This window comes from Panthera uncia (genome assembly GCF_023721935.1).
Source record: "Panthera uncia isolate 11264 chromosome C1 unlocalized genomic scaffold, Puncia_PCG_1.0 HiC_scaffold_4, whole genome shotgun sequence".
Classification (NCBI taxonomy): domain Eukaryota; kingdom Metazoa; phylum Chordata; class Mammalia; order Carnivora; family Felidae; genus Panthera; species Panthera uncia.
In genome coordinates, this window is record NW_026057585.1 from 29,884,133 (window position 1) to 29,907,416 (window position 23,284).

A 23,284-nucleotide genomic window follows, 5' to 3' on the forward strand; every position below is an offset into this window, starting at 1 on the left:
AAGAGAGACAGTGGCTGGGATGCTGGAGATAGGGTCAGTTCCTAAGGCAGCCAGAGAGGACAAGGCTTTCTCTATTAGTGGTAACACTTCCCAGAGTATTTGTAAGTCTACAGCCAACAAAGATTCATCACCACTTGCAACGGGCCAGTACTCTGAGACCAGTTTGGGGAGGAAAAGCAAGGATGTGAGTCCATATTTTCACATTCTCTGCAAAATCCTTCAATTCACGCTAAAGTGTGACAAGAGAATGTCCAGTTTCTTTTTAAGTTCATTTATTTTTAGTAATCTCTATATCCAAAGTGGGGCTTGAACTCACGACCTCGAGATCAAGAGTCACATGCTCTTCTGTCTGAGCCAGCCAGGCCCCTCCAGTATCTTACTAGATGAGTCCAGTCTTGTCTAGAGAGGACATTATTTTGTCATCAGGAATGTCAAACAGTCCTCTTCTCTTGAAAAAACACCCCTGTAGAAAGGCTAAGAAACACCTTAGGTATTGCTGACCAATACCTAAACAGATGGCAGCGAATTTCTGTACACTTTGTAGGTTAAAGAAGGAAAACCATCATCCAAAAAGTACATTCTGCCAGCATTTCCTTGGACATGACCCCTCCTAGGTGCAGACAAACACAGGAAATACAGCTTGTCACTGAAATCAATAGGGAAAGTCAGTTTTCCAATTTAATGAACTTTAAGTCCCGTTTTCCCCTGCAACAGTGAAAAGGGCAAGAAATTAATGATCCTTGATTTTGTGTTATCGTCCAAATATTCATACATTGCAAAGTTTTTTTTTTTAAGATTAAAAATAATGTTTATTTATTTTGAGATTCAGGGGAGAGGGACAGAGAGAGAGAGAGGGAGAGAGAATCCTAAGCAGCCTCTGTGCTGTCAGTGTGGAGCCCAATGTGGGCTTGACTCTAAGAACCGTGAGATCATGACCTGAGCTAAAATCAAGAGTCTGACGTTCAACCAACTGTGCCACCCAGGTGCTCCTGATATACTGAAAAGTATTAATCATTAAGCCATTATAATTTTTGTCCTGGTTGTAATTAATTTTTACAAAAATCATTTTCTATTCATTGGCAACCTTATAGTATTGGTAGAAAAATGTATTTCATAATCCAAACTCCAGACTATAGAAAAATAGCCACTAGTAAGGGGGATGTTATTTTACTTTTCCTTGTTATTTTTTTTTAAATAATGCCCCCCCCCACCCCACAAACTGAAAGTCTACACACCTTTATCGTGTTGCAGGCCTCCAAGAGTATAAAATCTATAAAATGGGATTCTCAGAAGCAGTAGCCCTAGCCCAGTATTATAAGAAGTGCTTATCTGAGGCACTTTAAATTAAAACAGGAAGGAAATCAGTATTTCAGCAAATCTACATTTACAAGTTGAGACCCGATGTGTCTTTAAGTGGTCTGAGTTAAAGCAATATTGCATCGGTCAAGCAAAGTAAATCAAGACACCTCCCAAAAGGTGGTAGAGTAAGAAAAATGCCAATTTAATCATTTACTTTAGCAGGCAAGCAATTTGTAAACATTCAGTAGCGGCAGCATCCAAGTTACAAACAATTTAAAAAGAAACCAAGATTAGTGATTATAATCGTTCCTTCCCTTTCCCCAAAAGAAAAAAAGAAAAGAGAAAAGATCTGGAAAGGAATGCCTGAAAACACTACAAACATGGAACATTCAGTTATGTCTTCTATCAGCCTTCTATGCATCCTCTCTGTGTTTTATTTTTAAAGATGTATCTACTCCTAAAATGCATTATCTTGCAATAACTTGTACGTGAGTGTTTGCAATCTAGGAAGTGGTTCCTGCACACGGATGTGCACGTATCACCTCAGTTCAGATCCCATTCGCGAAGGGAATATTTATGTCTTGATTCAATGCTTCTTTGACTTCGAGTGGCAGGGTGTCAAAAAGATGGTCTTCCACAACAAGCCCGCTTTTCTTGAGCAGGCGACACTGGCCCAGCTGGGCTGGCAGGCGGTCCAAGCAGTTGCCCTTCAGCTCCAGCTGAGTGAGCTGGGAGAGCTGACCAATCTTCTCGGGGAGGAAGGTGATGCAGTTTTGCCCCAGATTCAAAGTCCTCAACTTCACGCATTTGAACAACTGTTTTGGCAGAATGTCCACTTTGTTCCCGGTGATATGCAAATGCTGCAGGTTCTGAAGCAATCCTATTTCTATGGGAATCGCTGAAATGTTGTTGTAGCTCACGTCTAAGCATCTGAGTTTCTGTAAACTGAACACTGCCACCGGTAAGGATTCGAGCTTGTTGTTAGAGAAATAAAGTGACTCCAAGTTTTTGACGTGGGTGATGGAGGGAGGAATGGTGGCAATCTTATTATGCCATAATTTTAAACACGTCAGTCGTTTTAAATGCTGGAAACTGATGATCTCCTCAATTGTGCGTATGTTATTCGATTTTAAATCCAGTTCCTGCAAATTTGAGAGGCTGAAAATAGCATGGGGAATTCTCTCCAGCTCACAGTTCTGAAGTTCGAGCTCGGCGACATTCATCATTTTCTTAAGGCTGTTCAGTACCAAGAGTTTAGTGCCGTCATTGTGAATGACTAACTTTGTAAGATGCGGAGCCACATCTGTAATGTTGGAGGGAACTTTGGTCAAGTTACTCTTCACGTGGAGAATCTTAAGGTGCCGCAACTCTCGGAGAGATTCGAGTCCGATCATCTTATTGTTTTCAGAGTTCAAATTGCCTATCAAGTACAACTCTCGAAGGTTTTTGAGCAAATATACCCAGGCAGGAATTTCTGCCACATCGGTGAACTTCACGTGAAGGCATCTCAAGTGATCTCGGAGAAAGCTAAAAGCAGTCTGTTCCACTTTTGCAGGGCAGTGGCAGAGGTGAAGCTCTTGGAGGTTAGTCATCTGAGAAATCTTAGCGGGAATTTTAGCTTCCGGAATCAGTTCAAGTTTGAGCACATCCAGGTCTGTGAGGTCAAAGACAGCATCAGGCACGCCTGACAGCATAAACAGATGCAGCTCCTGCTTGTCCTGGGCGTTGCGGGACACGTGCTGCCTGAGTTTTTCAAACGTCCACTCGTGGTTCAAACTGATTTCCCTAAGTTTATTTTCACTGACTTCCGACAAGAACACACCAAAGCGCTTCGAATACAGCTGGTCATATTGGTCTACCATGTGTAGAAGGAACGCAAAATCATTCTTGACATCTGGAATGTCACTGAAGCTGCTTTCTTCTCTGACTTTTTCAAAAGAATATTCCTTTAAAGGTATCCTGAATAACCAGAAGAGAGTGTAGAGGCAGATAAAACCATAAACACAAATAATGGATATGTAACTGATGAGAAGCTTTTTCAGCATGTAAGCCATATTGTGGGTGCACTCAAATACCTCGTAACCAGTCAGGTGCTCCACTTTGGGCTTGCAGACGTGTTCAAAGCTGATTGCGTTGACAAAGTTTGCGGTATAGCAGAGGATAAAAATGAATTTGGCTGTTTTGATAAATGTTTGGACCACGTAGAGCTTATAGATCAAGTCACTGTCTTCCACGTGAGCACGGAACTTCCTTACTTTCTCAAACAGGGCTTTGGCCTGCTCCCCATCTTTTTTATCAAGGATGGTCATGCTGGGGACTTCGATCACAGGCTTCTCGGCTGAAAATTTGAAGCCTGTTTTGTTGATCATCGGGGTACTGGCACTGGGGCTCCCTTCATCACTGCTGGTAGACACATGCTTTGGTAGAGTCTGGGCACCTGTTATTCTCTGCTTGTTTTCCTCCGAGTCTTCGCACGCTGTCTCAGACAATGCTTTAGTAGTCCACGGAGACTCAAAGCACTTTCCTAATATTGAAACAAAATGTTCTACCTTTGAGCATGTTTTTGGATATTTGAACCAAAAGTTGCTACTGACCATGAGAATAATAGTATGTATAAGAGCAAGGTATGGAAAGTACTTAGAATACCACGGAAGGGCCAGATGGTAACACATCTGATTAATAAATACGTATTGCTGAAAATCCAAGTTTGTTTTTCGGCCTGTTGGATCCTTCTTCTCTTTCTTTGTCTCCTGATTTGAAACTGTAGAATCTGTGTGAGGGTATGTGGCTCTGAGAGGTATGTCAGGTGTCACAGCAGATGTGCCAAAGGAAATGTCACTTGTCGTCCGCCCATCTTGGTCTTGGTCAGTGGCTGCTTCCATCTTGGGGATATTGGTGGTAACGTCGGCATTTCCCGGTGGGGTGTGTGCCTTTGAATTTACAGGAGATGGCAATACCGGCAAGCAGACCACCTGATCTTTGGTAAGTTGCATGGTTCCCGCAAAGATGGCTACCATCAACATAACGACAGCCAGGTAATCCATAAACACGTCCCACCATGGTTTCAGGATTCGGTAAGTTGGTTGAATGTCATTAAGTGAAGCAACTTCCGCAAGGGTAAACATTCCTAGAAAACAAGGAAACGAAAGACTTTATTACAAAGATACAAGTGAAAACATTAAGTAGAATACAAAACAAGACAAAACCCAACACTTTACTTGCACCAAAGTAAAGTTTTCTCATCCACATCCTAGCTTTTTATCCAAGACAGGTATAGTAGTAAATAAACTAAAAGGAACGAACATATATGAGAAAAATCGCGGTCTGTTGTAGCTTTTCTCTCCTAGCCCAAGAGAAGAGAAAAAAATGGGAGAGGAATAATAAGAATGCCTACTAGGTAAGAAATTACAACACTTTGCTGAAGGTCTACAAGGGTTAGAGTAGAAATGGAGGCAGGAGCGGGGGCAGTTTGAGAACTATTTTAGGGACAGAACTGAAAAAGTCTTGTAACTTCCTGGACCATGAAGAAGGATATGAGAACAAGATGGTATTTGCTGTGGACTGGACTGATTTAAGGTTAAGACTGGAGTTTTAGGGAGAGGAGTGAGATGACTTCTATTTTGTTCAAGCCAAAATGGAATGGTCCGTGTACACTATTAACTTCTAGATAGCCTGTGTACCAGACTCAGGCTTACTGTTTATGAATGGTGAATGGTGTGCTTCTCCAAGCCTGGGGATGTTTACTTCTAAGGGTTATTCGGAAAGCTTAGATTAAGTAAGGACTATAAAGCTCTTATCACTCTGGTGGAAATGTGCCACAGACAGTTGAAATTAAGGGTCCAGAGTTTAAGAGAAATCTTACTATACATACTTGGGATTTATCAATATATGTAAACTGAAACTATGGCCTTGGATACAGCACCTGTGGAAAGCATGTGGAAGGAGAAGAGGGTCAAAGACACAGGTGGAATGATCAGTGACATGACACCAAAAAGGTCAGGCCCAGTAAGACCTTTGATCTCTACCAATGTGGGTGAGCCCAGAAGCAATGAAGGGAATTCCAGCACCAGGACACCTGAAAATGTGGTCACCATTCACTGACAGCTGGCAGCTTTACAGTCTTGAAACTATACACAGAGTCAAAGTACCAAGGACAATCATCCTGGAAGTAACCAAGAAAAACACAATGTTTATAGGGCAAGTAGTGGGAATGGGTTTCTGTAATCATATATGTGAAACAGGTGTTTATCTTCTTGAATTTGAAGTTTCAATTTCTTTATTTTATTTCTTATTATTTTAGAGAGAGGGAGGGAGGGGCAAAGACAGAGGGAGAGAGAGAATCTTAAAAGCAGGCTCCACGCTCATTTCAGAGCTCAACTTGGAGCTTGATCTCATGACCCTGAGCTGATGACCTGAGCTGAAATCAAGAGTCAGACGCTTAATCGACTGAGCCACCCAGGCACCGCTGGAAGTTGAAACTTCTTGAAAAGGAACTTTACTATATTCTACTTTCTCAAGATGCTCTCAGGTTCCAACGTTCATATATAAAATGACTTATTTCTTTGAGAAGTTAGTAAAAAACAAAAAGATAAAAGGCCAGGTGAATACCTAAAGTTCTGGGAATACATTATACATTATTTTTTTAAATAAAGGAAGAAACATTTTTATCTTACAAAAGTTGCCTGGTATGCTGTGTTGAAAAGGATTCTGAGGCTGACTCTGACTGTGGCAGGAAATACTGTTACATGACAGGTTACTGGTGTCTCCCTTGGATGATATCAGTACTTTGATTCTGCTTGTTCTCTCTGTTGTAGAGTAAATCTCTGAGAGTTGGGATGGGCCATACCTTATTTTTTCTCTCCACATATCTGGTACTGTACAGAGGAGTCACGTAATTTTTCTCAATAAAATACAATGAATATCTATTCAATTGTAACAGCAATTCTCATATTTGGAGTTGTTGTGGTTTTTTGGTTTGTTTTTAAATTATTTTTTAACATTTATTTTTGAGAGACAGAGCATGAGTGGGACAGGAGCAGAGAGTGAGGGAGACACCGAATTGGAAGCAGTGAGCTGTCAGCACAAAGCCTGATGTGGGGCTTGATCCCATGAACTGCGAGATCGTGACCTGAGCCGAAGTCAGATGCTTAAGTCAGATGCAAGTAGTGGGAATGGGCCCACTGAACCACTGAGGTGCCCCTTGTTTGTTTAAAAGTACGTGCACACAAGCAAGAATAGGGCGGGGGGGAGGGGGAGAGAGAGAGAGAGAGAGAGAGAAAATATCTCTTAATAAGGCTCCAAGCTCAGTGCAGAACCTGATTTGGAGCTCAATTCCACGACCCTGGGACCACAACCTGAACAGTAATTGACAGTCGGATGCTCAACTGACTGAGCCACCCAGACACCCCTGCAGTTTTGTTTTGCTTTTTTAAAGTGAAATGTCTTTTATTTAATCAGGTAAACATAAGCCCAAGAACCCCAAATACAGCCAGACTATTTACTTTTATTTTGTGAAAATTGGTAGAAATCACATTTCTAGATTTCAAGGGCTTAAGTATGAAATGACTGGCACCCAGTCTTTATTAAAAAAATGATCAAGGAAGTGGGAGACAACATCCCCACTGGAATCCTTTTATTCTGAGCTCTTGTATCTTGTGTGTGTCTACAGTTTTGTGAGTGGCTGGGAATTTAAGCAAAAAGCAAGATTATTGCAATGCACAGTGGGCCACACTAAATGAGAAACTGTTCACCCACGTGTCACATTGAGCTCTCTGGTCCCTGTAGAGGATGCACAAAACACAGCACCGAGCCACAGGCTACGGAGCGGCTCTTACTTCACATACAGAGACTGCAGAACACAGCTCACAAAGTTTCTTCCTGGCAAAGAACATCATATGGTCACACCCAGGGACGATGGTCTTAAAGGGCCATCAGTATAACTGATAGAAAAAAAAATATATATATTTTTTGCACAAAACACTTCTTTCTAGTAAGATTTTTCTTTACTCTTCAAATAGCTGTATTGGGCTCTAAAAGAGTCAGTATGTTTGGGTTGGAGGACGGAGGGGAGAAGGGAATTTTGAAAGTCACCCTGCTGAGAATACTGGTTACTTCTCTGCCTCCAGTCTTTTATCTACTTATTATTTAATTATTGTTACAGAAGTAGAGTTGACACTAAATGCCCTATTAGTTTCAGGCGTATAAGATAGGGAGTCAACAATTACATACATTACGGAATGTTCACCATGGTTAAGTGTAGTTACCATCTGTCACCAGACAATGCTATTACAATATTATTGTGGGGTTTTTTTTTAATGTTTATTTATTTTGAGAGAGAGAGAGCGTGAGCAGGGGAGGGGCGGAGAGAGATGGAGAGGAAGAGCATCCCAAACAGACTCTGTGCCATCAGCACGGAGCCCAATGTGGGGCTCGATCCCATGAAACGTGAGATCATGACCTGAGCCCAAATCAAGAGTTGGACACTTAACCGACCCACCCAGGTGCCCCAGCTATTACAATATTATTGACTATATATCCTACATTGTATTTTTCATCCCTGTGACTTATTTTATAAGTTGAAGTTATACCCCCTAATCTCCTTCACCTATTTCAGTCATCCCTGCTCAGCCACTCCCCTCTGGCAATCATCTATTTGTTCTTGCATTTCTGAGTCTATTTTTCTGTTTTTCATTTTGGTTTTTAGTTTCCACATATAAATGAAATAATATGATGTCTGTCTTTTTCTATCTGCCTCCGTTATTTTTTTTTTAATTTGAGAGAGAGAGAGCGAGCGAGAGAGATAGAGAGAGAGAGAGAGCGTGAGCAAGCAGGGGACAGGGCCAAAGGGAGAGGGAGACAGGGAATCCAAAGCAGGACCCATGTGCAGAGTAGAGTCTGACATGGCATAATCCTACGACCCCAGGATCATGATCTGGGCTGAGTGAGCCACCCAGGTGCCCCCGTGTGCCACCATTCTTGACTTCCTTCAATCCACCTCCCACCTGCAGCTCGCCCTTCAGTTAAAACTCCTCTTCTCCCAACATTCTCTATGCCCTAGGTTGGTAACGTCTTCCAGTTTCTCCAAACAGCCGTTCTTCCCTGTATGTAGGACCTCCCACGCATTATTTCCTCTACTTCCTTCCCACTTCCCTTCATGAGGCTATCAGGTTTCTGTCACCTTTTCTAGGAAGCCCTCCCTGACCTCTAGTCTTCTCTGATGTGTCGCACAGGACTCTGTACCTCTACCCATAATAGCCCTTATCACACTGTGGTGGGCTGACTGATTACTTGTTTGATCTCATACTAGATTTAAAATTCAACGGGGCCAGGGACCATGTCCAGCCTCCTTATTCCCATACAGCCAATTCCTGCCACCTAGTAGGTGCTTAATCAAGGAAAGACTGTATGGCTCTTGATGGTCATCTTCAGCATCCTCCTCCTCCTCCACAAAATTCTTCAAGGACATTTATTAACTATCTACACATGGTATTGGCAGAAGAGCATTTTATTAAACTTAACTGCCACATTGCAACTTAGGCCTACAAGAATAAAAACTACAAGTCAGGCTTCCACATAAAAATAAATAGCTAAAAACACAAAGTAAAGAAACTATGGCATTGTTGTAACCAGTGATATTCTATAGCTGTTAAAGCTTCATCCGTGGTTTTAAAGCACCTGGGGCTCAGACTCAGGACAGGAGTCCCGAGACAGAAGAGGAAGTTGATCACTTTCTCAGAGGAGGAAGAAAAAGCTAAAAGGAGAAGACAGAGCATTAGAGTACTATAACTTCACAATGACCCCGAATGGTCACTAGCTCAGCCCCCACATCACCCCAGGGTGATGACATCGGAACAACTGAGATCGGGCATGCAAGGGTGGGCTCTCCTCCTCCAGCATGCTGTCTTCTCTGCCACTGCCCACCAAGGGTTCTGGGGCTCTGCCATTTCCTCCAGCCCACCTCCCTTTTTCCTGTCTGTTGAACTCCTATTCTTCAAGTTCCAACTCAAACTTTCCCCAAACTCCTGTCACATGGTCTAATAATAATGTTTCTAATGTTTGTCTCTTCATCCAGATGTTGAGCTCCTTATGGGTACAGACTGTGCCTTATTATTCACCTTTGATCCACCGTGACCTGTTCTCTCCCCTCTAAAGAACAGAGAAGGCATTTGGTGATGACAATGATGAGGATGAGAGTAATAATGGCAGCTGTCATGTTGCCATCTTCCTTCCACACACCAAACACTGTACTGGGGGCTATGTATCTGGTATAATTCCCTGCTTTTGTGCAGGATGCATTCCTGAAAATGAATGTATGAAAGTTCAGAGTTTTAAGTTCTGGAGGATGAAGGAACAGTTCTACTTCCAAAATGCTACCTAGTATCATAAAATCCACCAGAATTTCTAAAATTAAACTGACAGATAATACCAAATGCTGGTGAGGATGTGGAACACTCAGAACCCTTCAACACTGCTGTCAGGGGTGTTAAATGGGCATAACCACACCGGGAAACTTTTGAGTGAGTATCTACAAAAATGGGATATATGCATATTCTACGACCCAGCAATTCCACTGTGAATTACATACCTATGAGAAACACAGATCTTCATCATAAGGCATGTACAAGGCCATTCCCAGCGGCACTCTCTGCAATAGCCCTAAAGTGGACACCAGCTAAATGTCCACCACCGGTAGAATGAAAAGGTGAAATGTGGTAGTCACAAAGTGAAGTATCAGGCATCAATGCGAATGAATGCTCTGGTTACATGGGTCTGGCCAGTTTATAAAATGCGATGCATACACTTAGGCCATAAGCCTTTTCAGGTATACGTGTTTTAACGTCAATAAAAAGTTTCAAGAAGAAATAGGAAAAGAAGCTGCAGCACAAACCCCCGCCCCACGGATGTGCAGTGACAGCGGATGGAGGCTTCGCCTTATTCCCACCCCAAGGCACACACCCGCTGGCTGGCGTCACAGGCCAGGGAAGCCCGTAACCTTCTGGCAGCCTCCTCTCACTGACTATCCTGCCTGGCCTGGGAGAAGTACTCCTCTCCCTGGAGTACAAAAGACCGAATCTGCTACGGAAAAGAGGGTGCGCAAAATGCGCGAAATGTGCGAAAGCTGGGGTTGGGAACAGTCGAACGTGCACAGATGGAACACGAGTGGAACACTGCCCGAATTCCATCTAACCTTCACAACGTTACTCTCATCTGCTCAAGTGTTGTTATTTTCCCCTGACAGACAGAGGAATAGGCTTGCAGGAGTGACGCTGTGGAAGTCAAATAATTAGCGGTGGAGTCTGGATTGAAAAATCTCATCTAGGGCCAAACCGCATCGCATGTTCCTTCTAGCAGACTATCCTGCCTCTCTTCCTTACTTTGTGTGTTTGCAGTTTGCAAACTACTTCTCTATAAAGTTCCTTGGTTGATTTTCACAGTAACTCCCAGTGAATTAGGCACTGCTATTGCCCAACAGTATGTGGAAACCTGAGGCACAAAAAGCTTAAATGACCTCCCTGGGCTGATTAAGTGACAGAGCTAACAGAATCTTTCATCTCCAAATCTCATTCTCCATCACCCAGTCCTCCAATGGCTGTGCTGCTGGCTAACGGCTGGCTGCTGAAGGAGGGAGCTAACCACTGTCTTTGGCGTTGAGGAGACAGAGGAATGAAATTATGTAATCATAACCTTCCTTAAGGTAACCTTTCATGACATTCACTCAGAATTCAAGAAAACCATGAGCCAGGCACAGCCAAGGGGAATACAGAGATAACGTAACCCAGTCTGTGCCCCCAAGGAGTTCCCAGTCAAATGGGGATGAGAAGCATTAAGTGTGCTATTACAACACTGTAAGAAAACTGCTCTGACCGGGTTAATACAAAATACAGGAGGAACAGCACAGGACAAACCCATGTCTGCATCTGATAACTGGGATAACTGGGAGGGCTCCACAGAGAGGTGGTTTCCAACTTGAGATCAGAAGGAGGGGGACCATCATGCGGTGGTGGGGAGGGGAGGAAATATAATTTTGACAGAAGAAACAGTGCAAAGGTGTGGAGATATTGGGAATTATCTGTTACAGAAACTACAAAGTAACTACAAATAATTCTAATGTTATCCCATTATTAGTCTAGTATGCTCCTGTACAGATATCACATTTTACGGGTAAGTCACAAGATAGAAACAAACCAAGGCATGGATGGTTTAAATGCAGTCTTAAGGAAGTGCCTGGACCATAGGGCAGGAAACCAGTACTTTCCTGCAATGTCAGCCTCTTGATAGCTCTTATCTCAAGCACTGGGCTTCAATAAATGCATCTGTTATCCTATTTTACCCATCAAAAACTTAGTAAAAACTTCCTACCTCCCAGGGAGTGTTTCAACCATTAACTGCCCCAGAACGCAGTTAGCACTTTGAAAACAGAAGTTGCTTTTCATATACACGAGTGCACACAAAGTATATGAAATACATACTCCTATAATATAGCGTATTAAGTACATGATGATCTTCAAGGACTTTCTCATGTGAAAGTCAAGTCAATGAGAGAGAAGATCGGTACGTAACTTCTGTATCTTTGATCTCTTTAGTGAATCAAGACTCAAAATGGATATACACAGGGGTGTCTGGGTGGCTCAGTCACTTAAGCATCTGACTCTTGATTTTGGCTCAGGTCATGATCTCAAGGTTCACGAGATTGAGCCCTGCATTGCGCTCTGTGCTGACAGAGCCCACCTGGGATTCTCTCTCATCCTCTCTGCCCCTCCTCACCTCGTGTGCACTCTCTATATCTCAAAATAAATAAATAAATTTTATTTTATTAAAAAAAATTTTTTTTTTCGTAATGTTTTTATTTATTTTTGAGACAGAGAGAGACGGAGCATGAGCAGGGAAGGGGCAGAGAGAGAGGGAGACACAGAATCGGAAGCAGGCTCCAGGCTCTGAGCCATCAGCACAGAGCCCGATGCGGGGCTTGAACTCACAGACTGTGAGATCATGACCTGAACTGAAGTCGGACGTTCAACCGACTGAGCCACCCAGGGGCCCCAATAAATTTTAAAATAAAGAATGGGTATACATGGTTATCAGCAGATATTTTTTCAACCCAAGGAAGGCACATTTAGTAAGTAAGTACATTCTTTGGGCTCTCCTTTATAATATGTCTTGTAAAGGACTTAAAGAATTACATTACGAGGATGAGGATTTCACATTCCAAGGCTTCTCTGTTTATGGTACATGTGAAAATCAGCTTAACATTCCTGTAAGCAAACATTTCTCATGGAAATTGAGAAAGTTCTTGTACTAGAAGTGAAAGAGGGAAGTTAATGGACTTTGGCTGAACAAAGACGAATCAGAAAAGATTCAGTCTAAATTCTTTTCCGATACACGATTCTATTTTCTTACATGAAAGTATGACCAATAATAATGGAATAAACCAATGACCAATAGCCAGGCTCAAAAATTAGAAGCTATGAGATTGGACAACCCTGTGAATATACTAACACTGAACTGTATATACTTAACTGGGTGAATGGTATGGTATATGAATTATATCTCAGTAGAGCTGTTAAAACTGAGAAGCCAGACCTCAATCTTTGTTTATTTTACTCCCTCAACTGCCTTTCAACAGAAACAGGATAGTGAAACTAGATAGGGTTGTAGCCTAATTGTAGGTATTCAAGCTAGGCTGCATTCTAGGTTCAAATATGTTCTAAAATGATTGCTATTGCATTTGATTACATTGAACTGGTTCTGGAGAAAAATCTTTAGGACTTTTCTTATCCTCACTGAGCATCCACACCTCATCTATTAAATCTTGGCAACAATACCTATCTCTTAGGGGCATGTATTGGAAACAACTCAGTTTTTAGGGTCTGACACAAAGGAAGCCCTAAAGATGTCTGCTGAATCTGAGTGTGGAAAAAGGATCACACAGGGGAAAAGCAAGTCCATTTTAATTAGTCTTTAACTGAAGATGATCAGGTAAATTTCTTGAATTTTGAATAAGCATATAGCACTATGTACAAAGAAATAATCCTGAAATAAATGACAATATAACTTTGTACTCAACTTCATTTCTTTCAAAAACATTTCAATTAAAATTACTTATTTTTTCTTAAGATTTTATTTCTAAGTAATCCCTACACCCAATGTGGGGCTCAAACTTACAGCCCTGAGATCAAGAGTCACATGCTTCACCGAGCGTGCCAGTCAGGTGCCCTACAATGGAAATTACTTGTATTAGGCAGTGGCAAATTATACTAGAAAGAGCGTAACTTTGATGCCAAAGACAGCAGGATTCAAATGTTGCTTTTTGTTCATGTTTATTACCAGTATAAACATGGGTAACTTAGGGTCTATTGGAAAACTTACATTAATGGGATTATTATTAACATATAGCAAAATCCCAGCATCAAAACAGAAAAAAAAAGGTCACCTAATTTAAAACTTTAAAAATTAATTTCATTTGCACCAGGAGGAGGCCTTCAACACCCCTATTAAAAGGAATACAAACGGTTCTCAAATGTTATTTAATGTAGAGTGTAGAGTAGGAAGAAGCATAAGAGCTTAATTAATTAACCTAATATATATATTTTTCACAGAGGAAGGAGTTTCCTGTCCAATCAGATACTAATTTTCATTTTCTTTCTACTGTGTTCTATGAAAACCCAGTCAGTTTTCTTGGCCAAACTGGGCAAATGGGAGAACACTCAGACTGTTGAGGATCAAATTCTCAAATCCTTCAGTGAAATAACTCAAAGCACAACAAATTAAAGTTCATAAAGAGGTAATAAACTATCATCACTACAAGTAACCCTTCCTCAATATCCAGTGTGCATGTAGACACAGCAGTGTATGTATACACGCATGCACACGCATGCCACACCCAATTCAGACATCAAAAATTCATATTATTAAAGAAAATAAATGGTTCAGATGCATAACAAGAGAGAAAGAATGTTTTAGTTTTTTCAGAGCTCTGTATCCCTGGTATTATGTAAGTATTAACTGCAGATGTTACATGGTATTAACAAATATTAAGGGTTTGGTATTATAATTATGCAAGACACTCTATAGCTGATGTAATTCCATATACAAATACAACTTACTTAGTGTTACTTCCTCTTAAAAGATTACGATAAGAAATGTTCTTTTAAAAATAGTTTTCTTTTGGGGTGCCTGGCTGGTTCAGTTGGTAGAGCATGGGATCCTTGATTTTGGGGGTTGTGAATTCGAGCCCCATGTTGGGTGTAGCAATTACTTAAAAATAAAATCTTTAGAGGCACCTGGATGGCTTAGTGGGTTGAGTGCGCCTGACTCTTGGTTTTGGCTGAGGATCAAGCCCCATGTTGGGCTGAGCATGGAGTCTGTTTAAGATTCTCTCTCCTTCTGCCCCTTCCCGGCTTGTGCACGCTCTCAAAAAAGAGAGACAGAGAGAGACAGAGAGAAAGAAATTAAAAAAAACATTTTTTTTAAACATTTATTTATTGTTGAGAGGCAGAGTGAGACAGAGCACAAGTGGGGGAGGGGCAGAAAGAGAGGGGGGCAGGACACAGAATCCTAAGCAGGCTCCAGGCTCTGATCTGTCAGCACAGAGCCCAACACGGGCTCTCGAACTCACGGACCTTGAGATCCTGACCTGAGCTGAAGTCGGATGCTTAACTGACTAAGCCACCCAGGCGCCCTGGGAGAGAGACATTTTTAAGAAAAGAATTAAAAAAAGAGTTTTCTCTTAACACGACTTTGGTCTAGATAACCCCAAAAATAATTGAAAGAAAAAAAATGTTTAGGGACCCCATCCCTTGATTTTACAAACCACTTGCCATATAAAACTTACTAAAATCAAATTTCACATGGGGCAAAATTCACCCATTTTGCTAATCTCCAAAGGCTTTTAATAAATCCATTTAACACCTGAAAGAAGAGGACTTTAGAAAATTCAGAACTTCTGAGCTACAAATTCAAACTTACACAAAAGTATATTTTAGTACTTATTTGGAGTTTCTCTCTACAGTACTGCTATTCACAGAGAAAATCTACTTCAAAGGTAAGGAATATAACTCTAAATACATTTTAGTAGACCCAAGGCAAAATATCTTAGGAATTAACAAAAAATGTGCCAATACACTGTTGTGTATTTTCTTGCTTTTTCTTCTAGCTCTTAATTATAAAAGTCATGGCCCATGTTTTAAAGCTAGAAAATGAGATCTTATTTGTGGAACAAAAGGATCTTGAAATCAAAGGTTCCCACACTTCATTTTAGGCAACATCAGAGTTTCTTTCACAATTTATCACTAGCATTGCCTTGACCAGGAACTCAGGCCACCAGAATTTCACGAATCCTTTAGTACCTACATACCTCGCTTAGTGTACTCTCTACTAGAAACTTCATTTCATTCAACAAATATTTACAAGGTATCTATATGCTAGGTACAAGTGCTGGGGATAAAAAGGGAAATAAAAGTAAGGAAAAATTAGTAGCTGTCCTTACTGAAAAAGCAGCTGAGAGGAAACACCAACAAAGAGGTATGGTAATGGCTTGATTAGCCCCTAAAAAGAGAGTCGACAGCTAATGGAGCTCAATAAAGGCTCCACAGAAAGCCATCCCACTCAACAAGTGTTTGGTCAAATGCTTTTAATACTAACTTCATCCAGTTTGTGAGGCAGCCAGTGGGATTTCTGAGGGGAGTTCTGTTTGCTTTTCTAAATTCTTCCCACCTGTAAGATAGTCATCTTAGCCCAAACTGACCATTTTCTTTTTTCTTTTTTTGATTTTCATTTTTTAATGTTTATTTATTTTGAGAGAGAGGGAGACAGAGTGCAAGCAGCAGAGGGGCAGAGACAGAGGGAGACACAGAGTCTGAAGCAGGCTTCAGGCTCTGAGCTGTGTCAGCACAGAGCCCGATGCGAGTCTTGAGCCCAATGTGGGTCTTGAACCCATGAACCGTGAGAGCATGATCTGAGCCGAAATCAGACGCTGAACTGACTGAGCCACCTAGGTACCCCTGACCATTTTCTTTTTAAGTTTACTCACCTTTAATATTGCCTCTCCAGAGTATGACTGGCACATGCCTGGGACTGACTGAAGGAGAGTGAACTATCAAGGAGTTCCCTGATCCCCTTAGTACCTTTCCATGGTCCTGGAAAGTCTTGCCACATTCTGTTCCAGTTACCTTTAGGACAGAAAGCCCTTCTCACCACAAACCCACGGACATCTGCTGTGGATATAGACAGCTGGGAGCCTACCAGTCCTTATTCCTGATTTAGTCATGACTGCTAGAAAGCACCTGAGTACCTTGCCTAGTGCTCATCTTAATAACCCTGAGAGAACTTCTCAAAGTTAGTAACAGATACTCAGGTATAGCTACACTATTAAAAGGCTACTTGGCAGTTTATTAGGAGACCCCAGCCATCAGGACTAAAAATGAACACAGAGTTAGACAATTGTTGCTCATGATCGCGGCTGAACTGTAAGTTTCATCTGTCTCTCTCCTTTTCTTCCTCCACTTGCATCTGAAGTCCTAACCTAAAGAGGAGAATTTCTTTTACCTGCATGTCCCCAGGCATGACACGGGAAAAAAATTAATAAAAGACGGAATCCTGGGGACCTATAACAGCATTCTAGGAGTGGGCACAGAAGGCACCGAACCTATGAGCCAAATACTGTTAATGACAGTGACATATAATCATGCCGAAGTCAACATAATCAGCTTTGACAGGAGTTCTTCAAAGTCCAAATGGACAACACTATACAACTCTTTTCAACGGGTTATTCTGAAGGTAACTCGTTTTGATAGACCATGCAGTTTGGCTCATGATTAAACATACTGCAGAAAAACAAGAAGACAAAGGTAGGTTTGGGCATGCCCTCACCAGGAGATAAGACCAAGGTCTGATTCTTGACGGAGGGCAGGTGATAAGCCAGTGCGAACTTTGGGACAGAGGTAAAGAGGCACCATTTTAGCACATAGCTAGGTCACATAAAGGCCACGCGGGAATGGGCCTGAGAGAGGCAGACTCCCTGAGACAATGAAGCTGCCAAAACCTGACTGTCCTTCTCCCTGTCCTCCTGAGGTTTTCTGCCCTTCCGACCATGTACTGGATGCAGATGTTCTGCCCATATCTAACTGTGTGCGCAGTTTGCCGGAGTCAAGAAACACTTCAGTCAGAATACATGTCAAAGTGCTGAATAAGTACCTAGCACATGGTAAGTGCTCAGTGAGAGCTGCTGCTGTTATTCACCGTGTTGAATAAGGCATTTTGGATAAAGAACCCTATAAACATTCTTTACTACTAGGTAATAAGAGAAGTTTGTCTTTCATGATGTGCCCATGTAAAAGCAATGGAATCCAGATGTTCTCCACTTAGCTGTGGCTTCCAAGAAATTCAGCTAAATTTTATATGGGCATTATAACCATTAACCCTTGGCCTGAATCTTTGTTTACGTATTCACTCCCTCATCCCTCCATCCATGAAAGAGGTCTGTGTACTCAAGCGTTAACATGATGTAAGTTCCTGGAGAAACTCTGGTGAGCACATCCGGACAGATTTCCTTTCTCATAGAGCGCACAGTGTAGGAGAGACAACTATTCATGGAATTGAAGGTACAAAATGGTCAACCGAGAGGAGCTACGCAGCAGAGGACCAGACAGGCAGATTTGCCCTGCAGGGAGAGAAGAGTAAGCTTTGTGACCCCTTGCTTTAACAGGCCCCTTACAAGGTCCTGCACCTACTTTTCCATCTCTAACTCTGTGTTCTTTTCCTTAAAGACAGCTCCCCAGTGTCAGATAACAGAAGATCCTGACCTTCCCCTGCTTGCATGGCATCATGAAGGTGGATAATAGGGGCTTTTCCTCCAGCTGGCAAGGTCAAGGAAGAAGTCCTGAGTGGAGCCAGGTGTGGACAGAGTGCAGGGGTGCTAGGCCAGATGAGGAAAGAGCCTCTGAGGAACTGAGGTGTCGGCAGCCAGCAGGCAGCCTGCAGTAAGCCATAGGGAAGTTTCTGATGTTATCAAACTAAGGGCAGCAGGGAGCCACTGATGTGTTCTGAGCTGGAGGTGGGGGGTGGGTGAAAATCGGGATTGTGTCTTTTCAAAGATTGCTGTGGGCCTCAGGGAAAGGCTAGTGATGGAAGACGTGAGATTAGGAGAGCAGCTACTGATTACTCTGGGCAACAGATGATGGTGAAGACTGGACTGTGGGTGGACAAGGGGCGGAGACGGTAGCCTGGATGACTTATGAGCCAACAAGCTGAAGAAGTAACAATCGGACTTAATGGACTGGGTGAGGAAGGCAAAGGAGAGAAAGATGTCAGGGATGACCCCCAGATTTCTTTCAATTCTCTACTTCATTGTTTCATATGCTTGTTATTTTATATCCATTTACAGGATTCCATGTTTTCCTAAACCCTTCAAATCTTCTTTTTCCCCTGCATGCATCTTCCAGAATCCTTTATTTCTTTTTTTTTTTTTCCAAATCTTTTTTAAAAGTAAGCAGATTATATATAAGTGAAAAGAAATATAAGCCCTCACATGCTAGGGCATGAAATCTATAAGCAATGTTTGAAAAACACTGCTTTAGTGCTATCAACATACAGATGATTGGGAACTATGTTTTTACTGTACTTCTGGGTTGAAGCACAATTTCAAAACCAAAAATAGTTCTGCCTTCATCTATATTTAGAGAACACATACATATAATGCACTGTACTCTACAACACTATATGCAATATAATCAAGAGAAAGCCAGCATATAATACTGTAAGAATCCTATAGTCAAAGCTTGTGATTTTTTGTGCTAATAAAACCTGTTTTCTGTAATAAATTAAAATAGGAACTAGTAAAAAAAACAAACAGGGGCACCTGGGTGGCTCAGTCAGTTGAGCATCCAACTCTTTTTTTCTTTTTTTAATTTTTAAAAATTTTAATGTTTGAGAGAGACAGAGACAGAATGCGAATGGGTTAGGGGCAGAGAGAGAGTGAGACACAGATCCGAAGCAGGCTCCAATCTCCGAGCTGTCAGCACAGAGCCCGATGTGGGGCCCAAACTCATAAACTGTGAGATCATGATCTGAGCCGAAGTCAGACTGAGTCACCCAGGTGCCCCCTTAACATTTTTTTTTTAACTTAAGTAGTCTCTGCACCCAACATGGGGCTCAAACTCATGACGCTGAGATTAAGAGGCACAGGCTCCACCGACTGAGCCAGCCAGGTGCCCCTGATATGTGGCCTTTTCTAATTGGCTTCTTCCAGTGAGCATCATGTCTTTCAGGCTGTGGCACGTGCGTCAGCATTTCATCCCTTTACGTGGCTGAACGTTGTTGCATCGTGCGCGTGGATCACGTGTTGTGTATCTGTGGATCCACTGATGGACCTTTTGGTTCTTGTGAAAAATGCTACTGTGAACATCCACATGCAGGTTTTTATGTGGATGTAGGTTTCCATTTCTCCGGGGTTCACGCCTCCTGGTGGAGTTTCTGGCTCGTGTGTCGACTTTGTGTTTCATCGTTTGAGTATCTTCCTGGATCATGTTTTCCTTGGGGCCTTCAGTCCCTTTGTATTTAACATACTTACTGATGTATTTGGATGTCGGTCTGCCCACTTATTCAGGGCTGAGTGTTCCACGTATTCTCGTATTCTGTGTTCCTCTTTCTCCATCACTTCTCATCCTCGGTCACATTATTGTTTTCATTTCCCTACAGTCCCCCTCTGTGGCTTATTCCTGGCCCCCATTCTTGTGCTCGGGGAGGAGCAGAGAGAGAGAGAGACAGAGACAGAATCTGAAACAGGCTCCGGGCTCTGAACTGTCAGCACAGAGTCTGACGCGGGGCTCAAACTCATGAGCTGTGAGATCATGACCTGAGCTGAAGTCGGCCGCTCAACCAACTGAGCCACCCAGGCACCCCGAGTGTCCAACTCTTAAAAATATTTTTTTAAATGTTTTTATTTATTTTTGAAGGAGAGAGAGACAGAGACAGAGACAGAGCATGAGCGGGGGTGGAGTAGATCATGAGATCATGACTTGAGCTGAAGTCGGATGCTCAACCAGCTGAGCCACCCAGGTGCCCTATCCCAAGCGTCCAACTCTTGATGTCAGCTCTGGTCATGATCTCAGAGGTGTGGGATCAAGCCCACACCTTGGGCTTGTGCCCAAGCCCTTGAGCCCATGTTGGGCTCTGCGCAGAGTGGGGAGTCTGCTTAGAATTCTCTCTTTCCCTCTGCCCCTCCCCAACTCACACACATGTGTGCGCTCTCCTTCCGTCTCTAAAAAACAAACCCCCCCCCCCCCCCACAAATACCTTCATTAGACCTTTCATAGGAAGTACAGAAAGGCAGCAGAGTTTCATTCTGTACTGTTTTCTTTAGGTTAATATTAAAATGAGTTTGTATCTCATAAGTAAACAATAGCCAGGGAGTGCAATGGCAGTGAAGATGGGGCAAAGATATAAGGGGGAACAGTATGAGAACACAACCAAATACTTTAAACCTGTACAAAAATATTCAAATGGCATAATTTATGCACAAATAATCTAGAGTCTCTTTTTACTGAACTAATAATTAAAAAAAAAATTTCAATTCCTGTAAGGTGGTAAGCATAATGGAGAAGAATGTGGCTTCAGGAGGTAGCCTGCCTGAGTTTTCATCCCAACTCTACCTCTCACCGCTTCATCTGTAAAACAGACACACAATTAATGTCTCACCCATCATTAGTGGTGTAAACCTGGGCCTTCATTTTCTTTTTCAATGAAGTGGGGATAAAATACCACTGTGGCAAGAGAGACAAAACATCCAGTATAATCTTGAACACACAGTAGGCATGCTAACTGAATGTTCCCACACAACACCACTCTCCAAACCTGGCTCTAGATGTCCAGAAAAAAATTAAGGAAGGTTGGAGCCTCTGAAGAAAGCCCTGAGAGAAAAAAGGACCGTGAAGGATTTGAGGGAAAAGAAAAAAACAAATGAAGAAAAAAGAGAATAGGGGAAAAAAAATCAACAACAACCCAAGATAAGAAGGAGGGGACTTCAAGATAATAATAAAGGTGTAAATCAAATACCGTAAAGGTTAAAAACTATCAAAATTCCTGGGGCGCCTAAGTAGTTCAGTTGGTTGAGTGTCCGACTTCGGCTCAGGACACGATCTCATGGTTCGTGAGTTTGAGCCCTGCATCTGGCTCTCTGCTGTCAGAGCAGAGCCCGCTTTGGATCCTCTGTCACCCTCTCTCTGCCCCTGCTTCGTTCATGAACTCTCTCTCTCTCAAAAATAATAAACATCAAAAAAAAACTATCAAAACTCTTAAGAATCATTAATGACCTTTGACAATCTCTATTACAGTGGAATTCATTACTGACATTCAAAACCATCTTATTAGGTTTAACAAAAAAAATTCTCCCAAAGGTCAGCCTTCTAAAGTAATAAATATAAAACTTTATTTCAGAATTAGTGATAAACTGGTAAACTTGGCTGAATATAACTTTTGTCCTATTTCAAAGGGTTTGATAAAACAATGCTTTATTCAGATTCAATTTACTTAATCTTATTTCTAAGTGCTTAACATCTATTTGGGTAGCTCTTGTAAAAATTACAAATCATCTCTAGAAAAGCAGATCTGATAGGATACTTAACTGGTAGCCCTTCACTTGCTATGGTGTGTATGGAATTAATGGTCTTTTCCTTTTCCCAAATTATGATGAATTAGTGGAGTTTTCACAGAAAGCCACAATCATGATGATATAATTTATAACATTCCCCCTAGTTATAAAGAATTAGTGAAGCTGTAAAGCCAAATCACAATTGAATAGCCCATAGTTTGTAAAAAGTCCTGAAACTTTTCGTATTGGGAAGGTACAATGACAGACCTTAACTATACGTACAGGTACCTTAAGTATAAACAAGCATACTTTTTAATTTAGTACACTGCTACTTATCTTAGATGAGTTGCTTCTTTAAAGATTACATGAAATTACGGACCTTAAAAAATTTGGGGTATTTACTTTCTGAAAAAGCATGACATCTATTCAACTCTGAAAAAATGGCTCAAGATAACATTTTTGAAAAAAAGTGTTACATACTCAAGTACCAACGTATTTATTGAAGCATCTGCTGTTTTAATTGTAGAGATCATAAACAGTGTTCCTCAATCGATTTCATGTCATGGCCCACAGAGAAAAGGACATTTTTGCACGCCCTTGGGTAAACTGAAGAGGGTAAACACAATCAAGGCTGTGGGCTTCGGGCTCCACCCAAATGAGCGGATATTTCAACCATCAACCCATTCCTGGCACAGATTGGGAACTGCAGACTAAAGTATATATAAGATATTTGATGTAAATTAAGGTCTAAAATCTTCCAAGTGATAGAATTTACCCATCTGAGGTGTGATAATTTTTGGAATGATTAAATGTTATTTTCCATTCTTCCTCATAAGAGCCAAACCCCAGTAAAAACAGATCATTATAACCAAGAAACAATTTGCTCATTTATCTAATTTTACATGCGACACTTTAGAACTACAATAATGTGTAGTGTCTTGATGGACCATTATCATTAGGTAGAGGCCTGCTAATGCTAAAATGGAGGATGGCTGTTCAATCACTCATTGACTCAGCATCAAGCACTGTATGTTGCGTGAAAGTATTAAGGATTTGTAGTTGAAGTTAACTTACCTGGCCTATCACAGACTTCAGGAAACCTTTGTTGTCATTAAGCCCTCGAGCTCCCATCACTACATGTTATCAACAAATACTTGGCTTAAGTAATGTGATAGGTGCTGAGAATATGTATATACTAGAGCAAGACACATACAGTCCTTGACCTCCCAGAGCTTAAAGATCTGCCCATGCTTACTTTAAGTATGTATACTGGAAAACAGGAAGCATGAACCACTACCACCATTCTGCCCAGAATTATTTAGGGTCAACGGTCCTAACACATCCTGATCTAAAACGGCAACAAAGTAAGTGTATGGCTGTTAAGAAACCTGTCAGAGCTGA

The 23,284-nt window shown here is 41.7% G+C and overlaps 1 protein-coding gene across 3 annotated transcripts in view; it reads right to left on the reverse strand.

The window, feature by feature from the left end:
* Positions 1 to 1,480: 1,480 nt before the first annotated feature.
* The window catches only part of LRRC8D (leucine rich repeat containing 8 VRAC subunit D), a 122,915-nt gene continuing 101,111 nt past the window's right edge, over positions 1,481 to 23,284 (reverse strand). For all 3 annotated transcript variants that reach the window (XM_049616809.1, XM_049616810.1, XM_049616811.1), the window contains one exon: positions 1,481 to 4,426. In XM_049616809.1, coding sequence (XP_049472766.1) covers positions 1,848 to 4,424 — 2,577 coding nt within the window. In that variant the 5' untranslated portion in view covers positions 4,425 to 4,426 and the 3' untranslated portion in view covers positions 1,481 to 1,847. The remainder of the gene's footprint in view (positions 4,427 to 23,284) is intronic.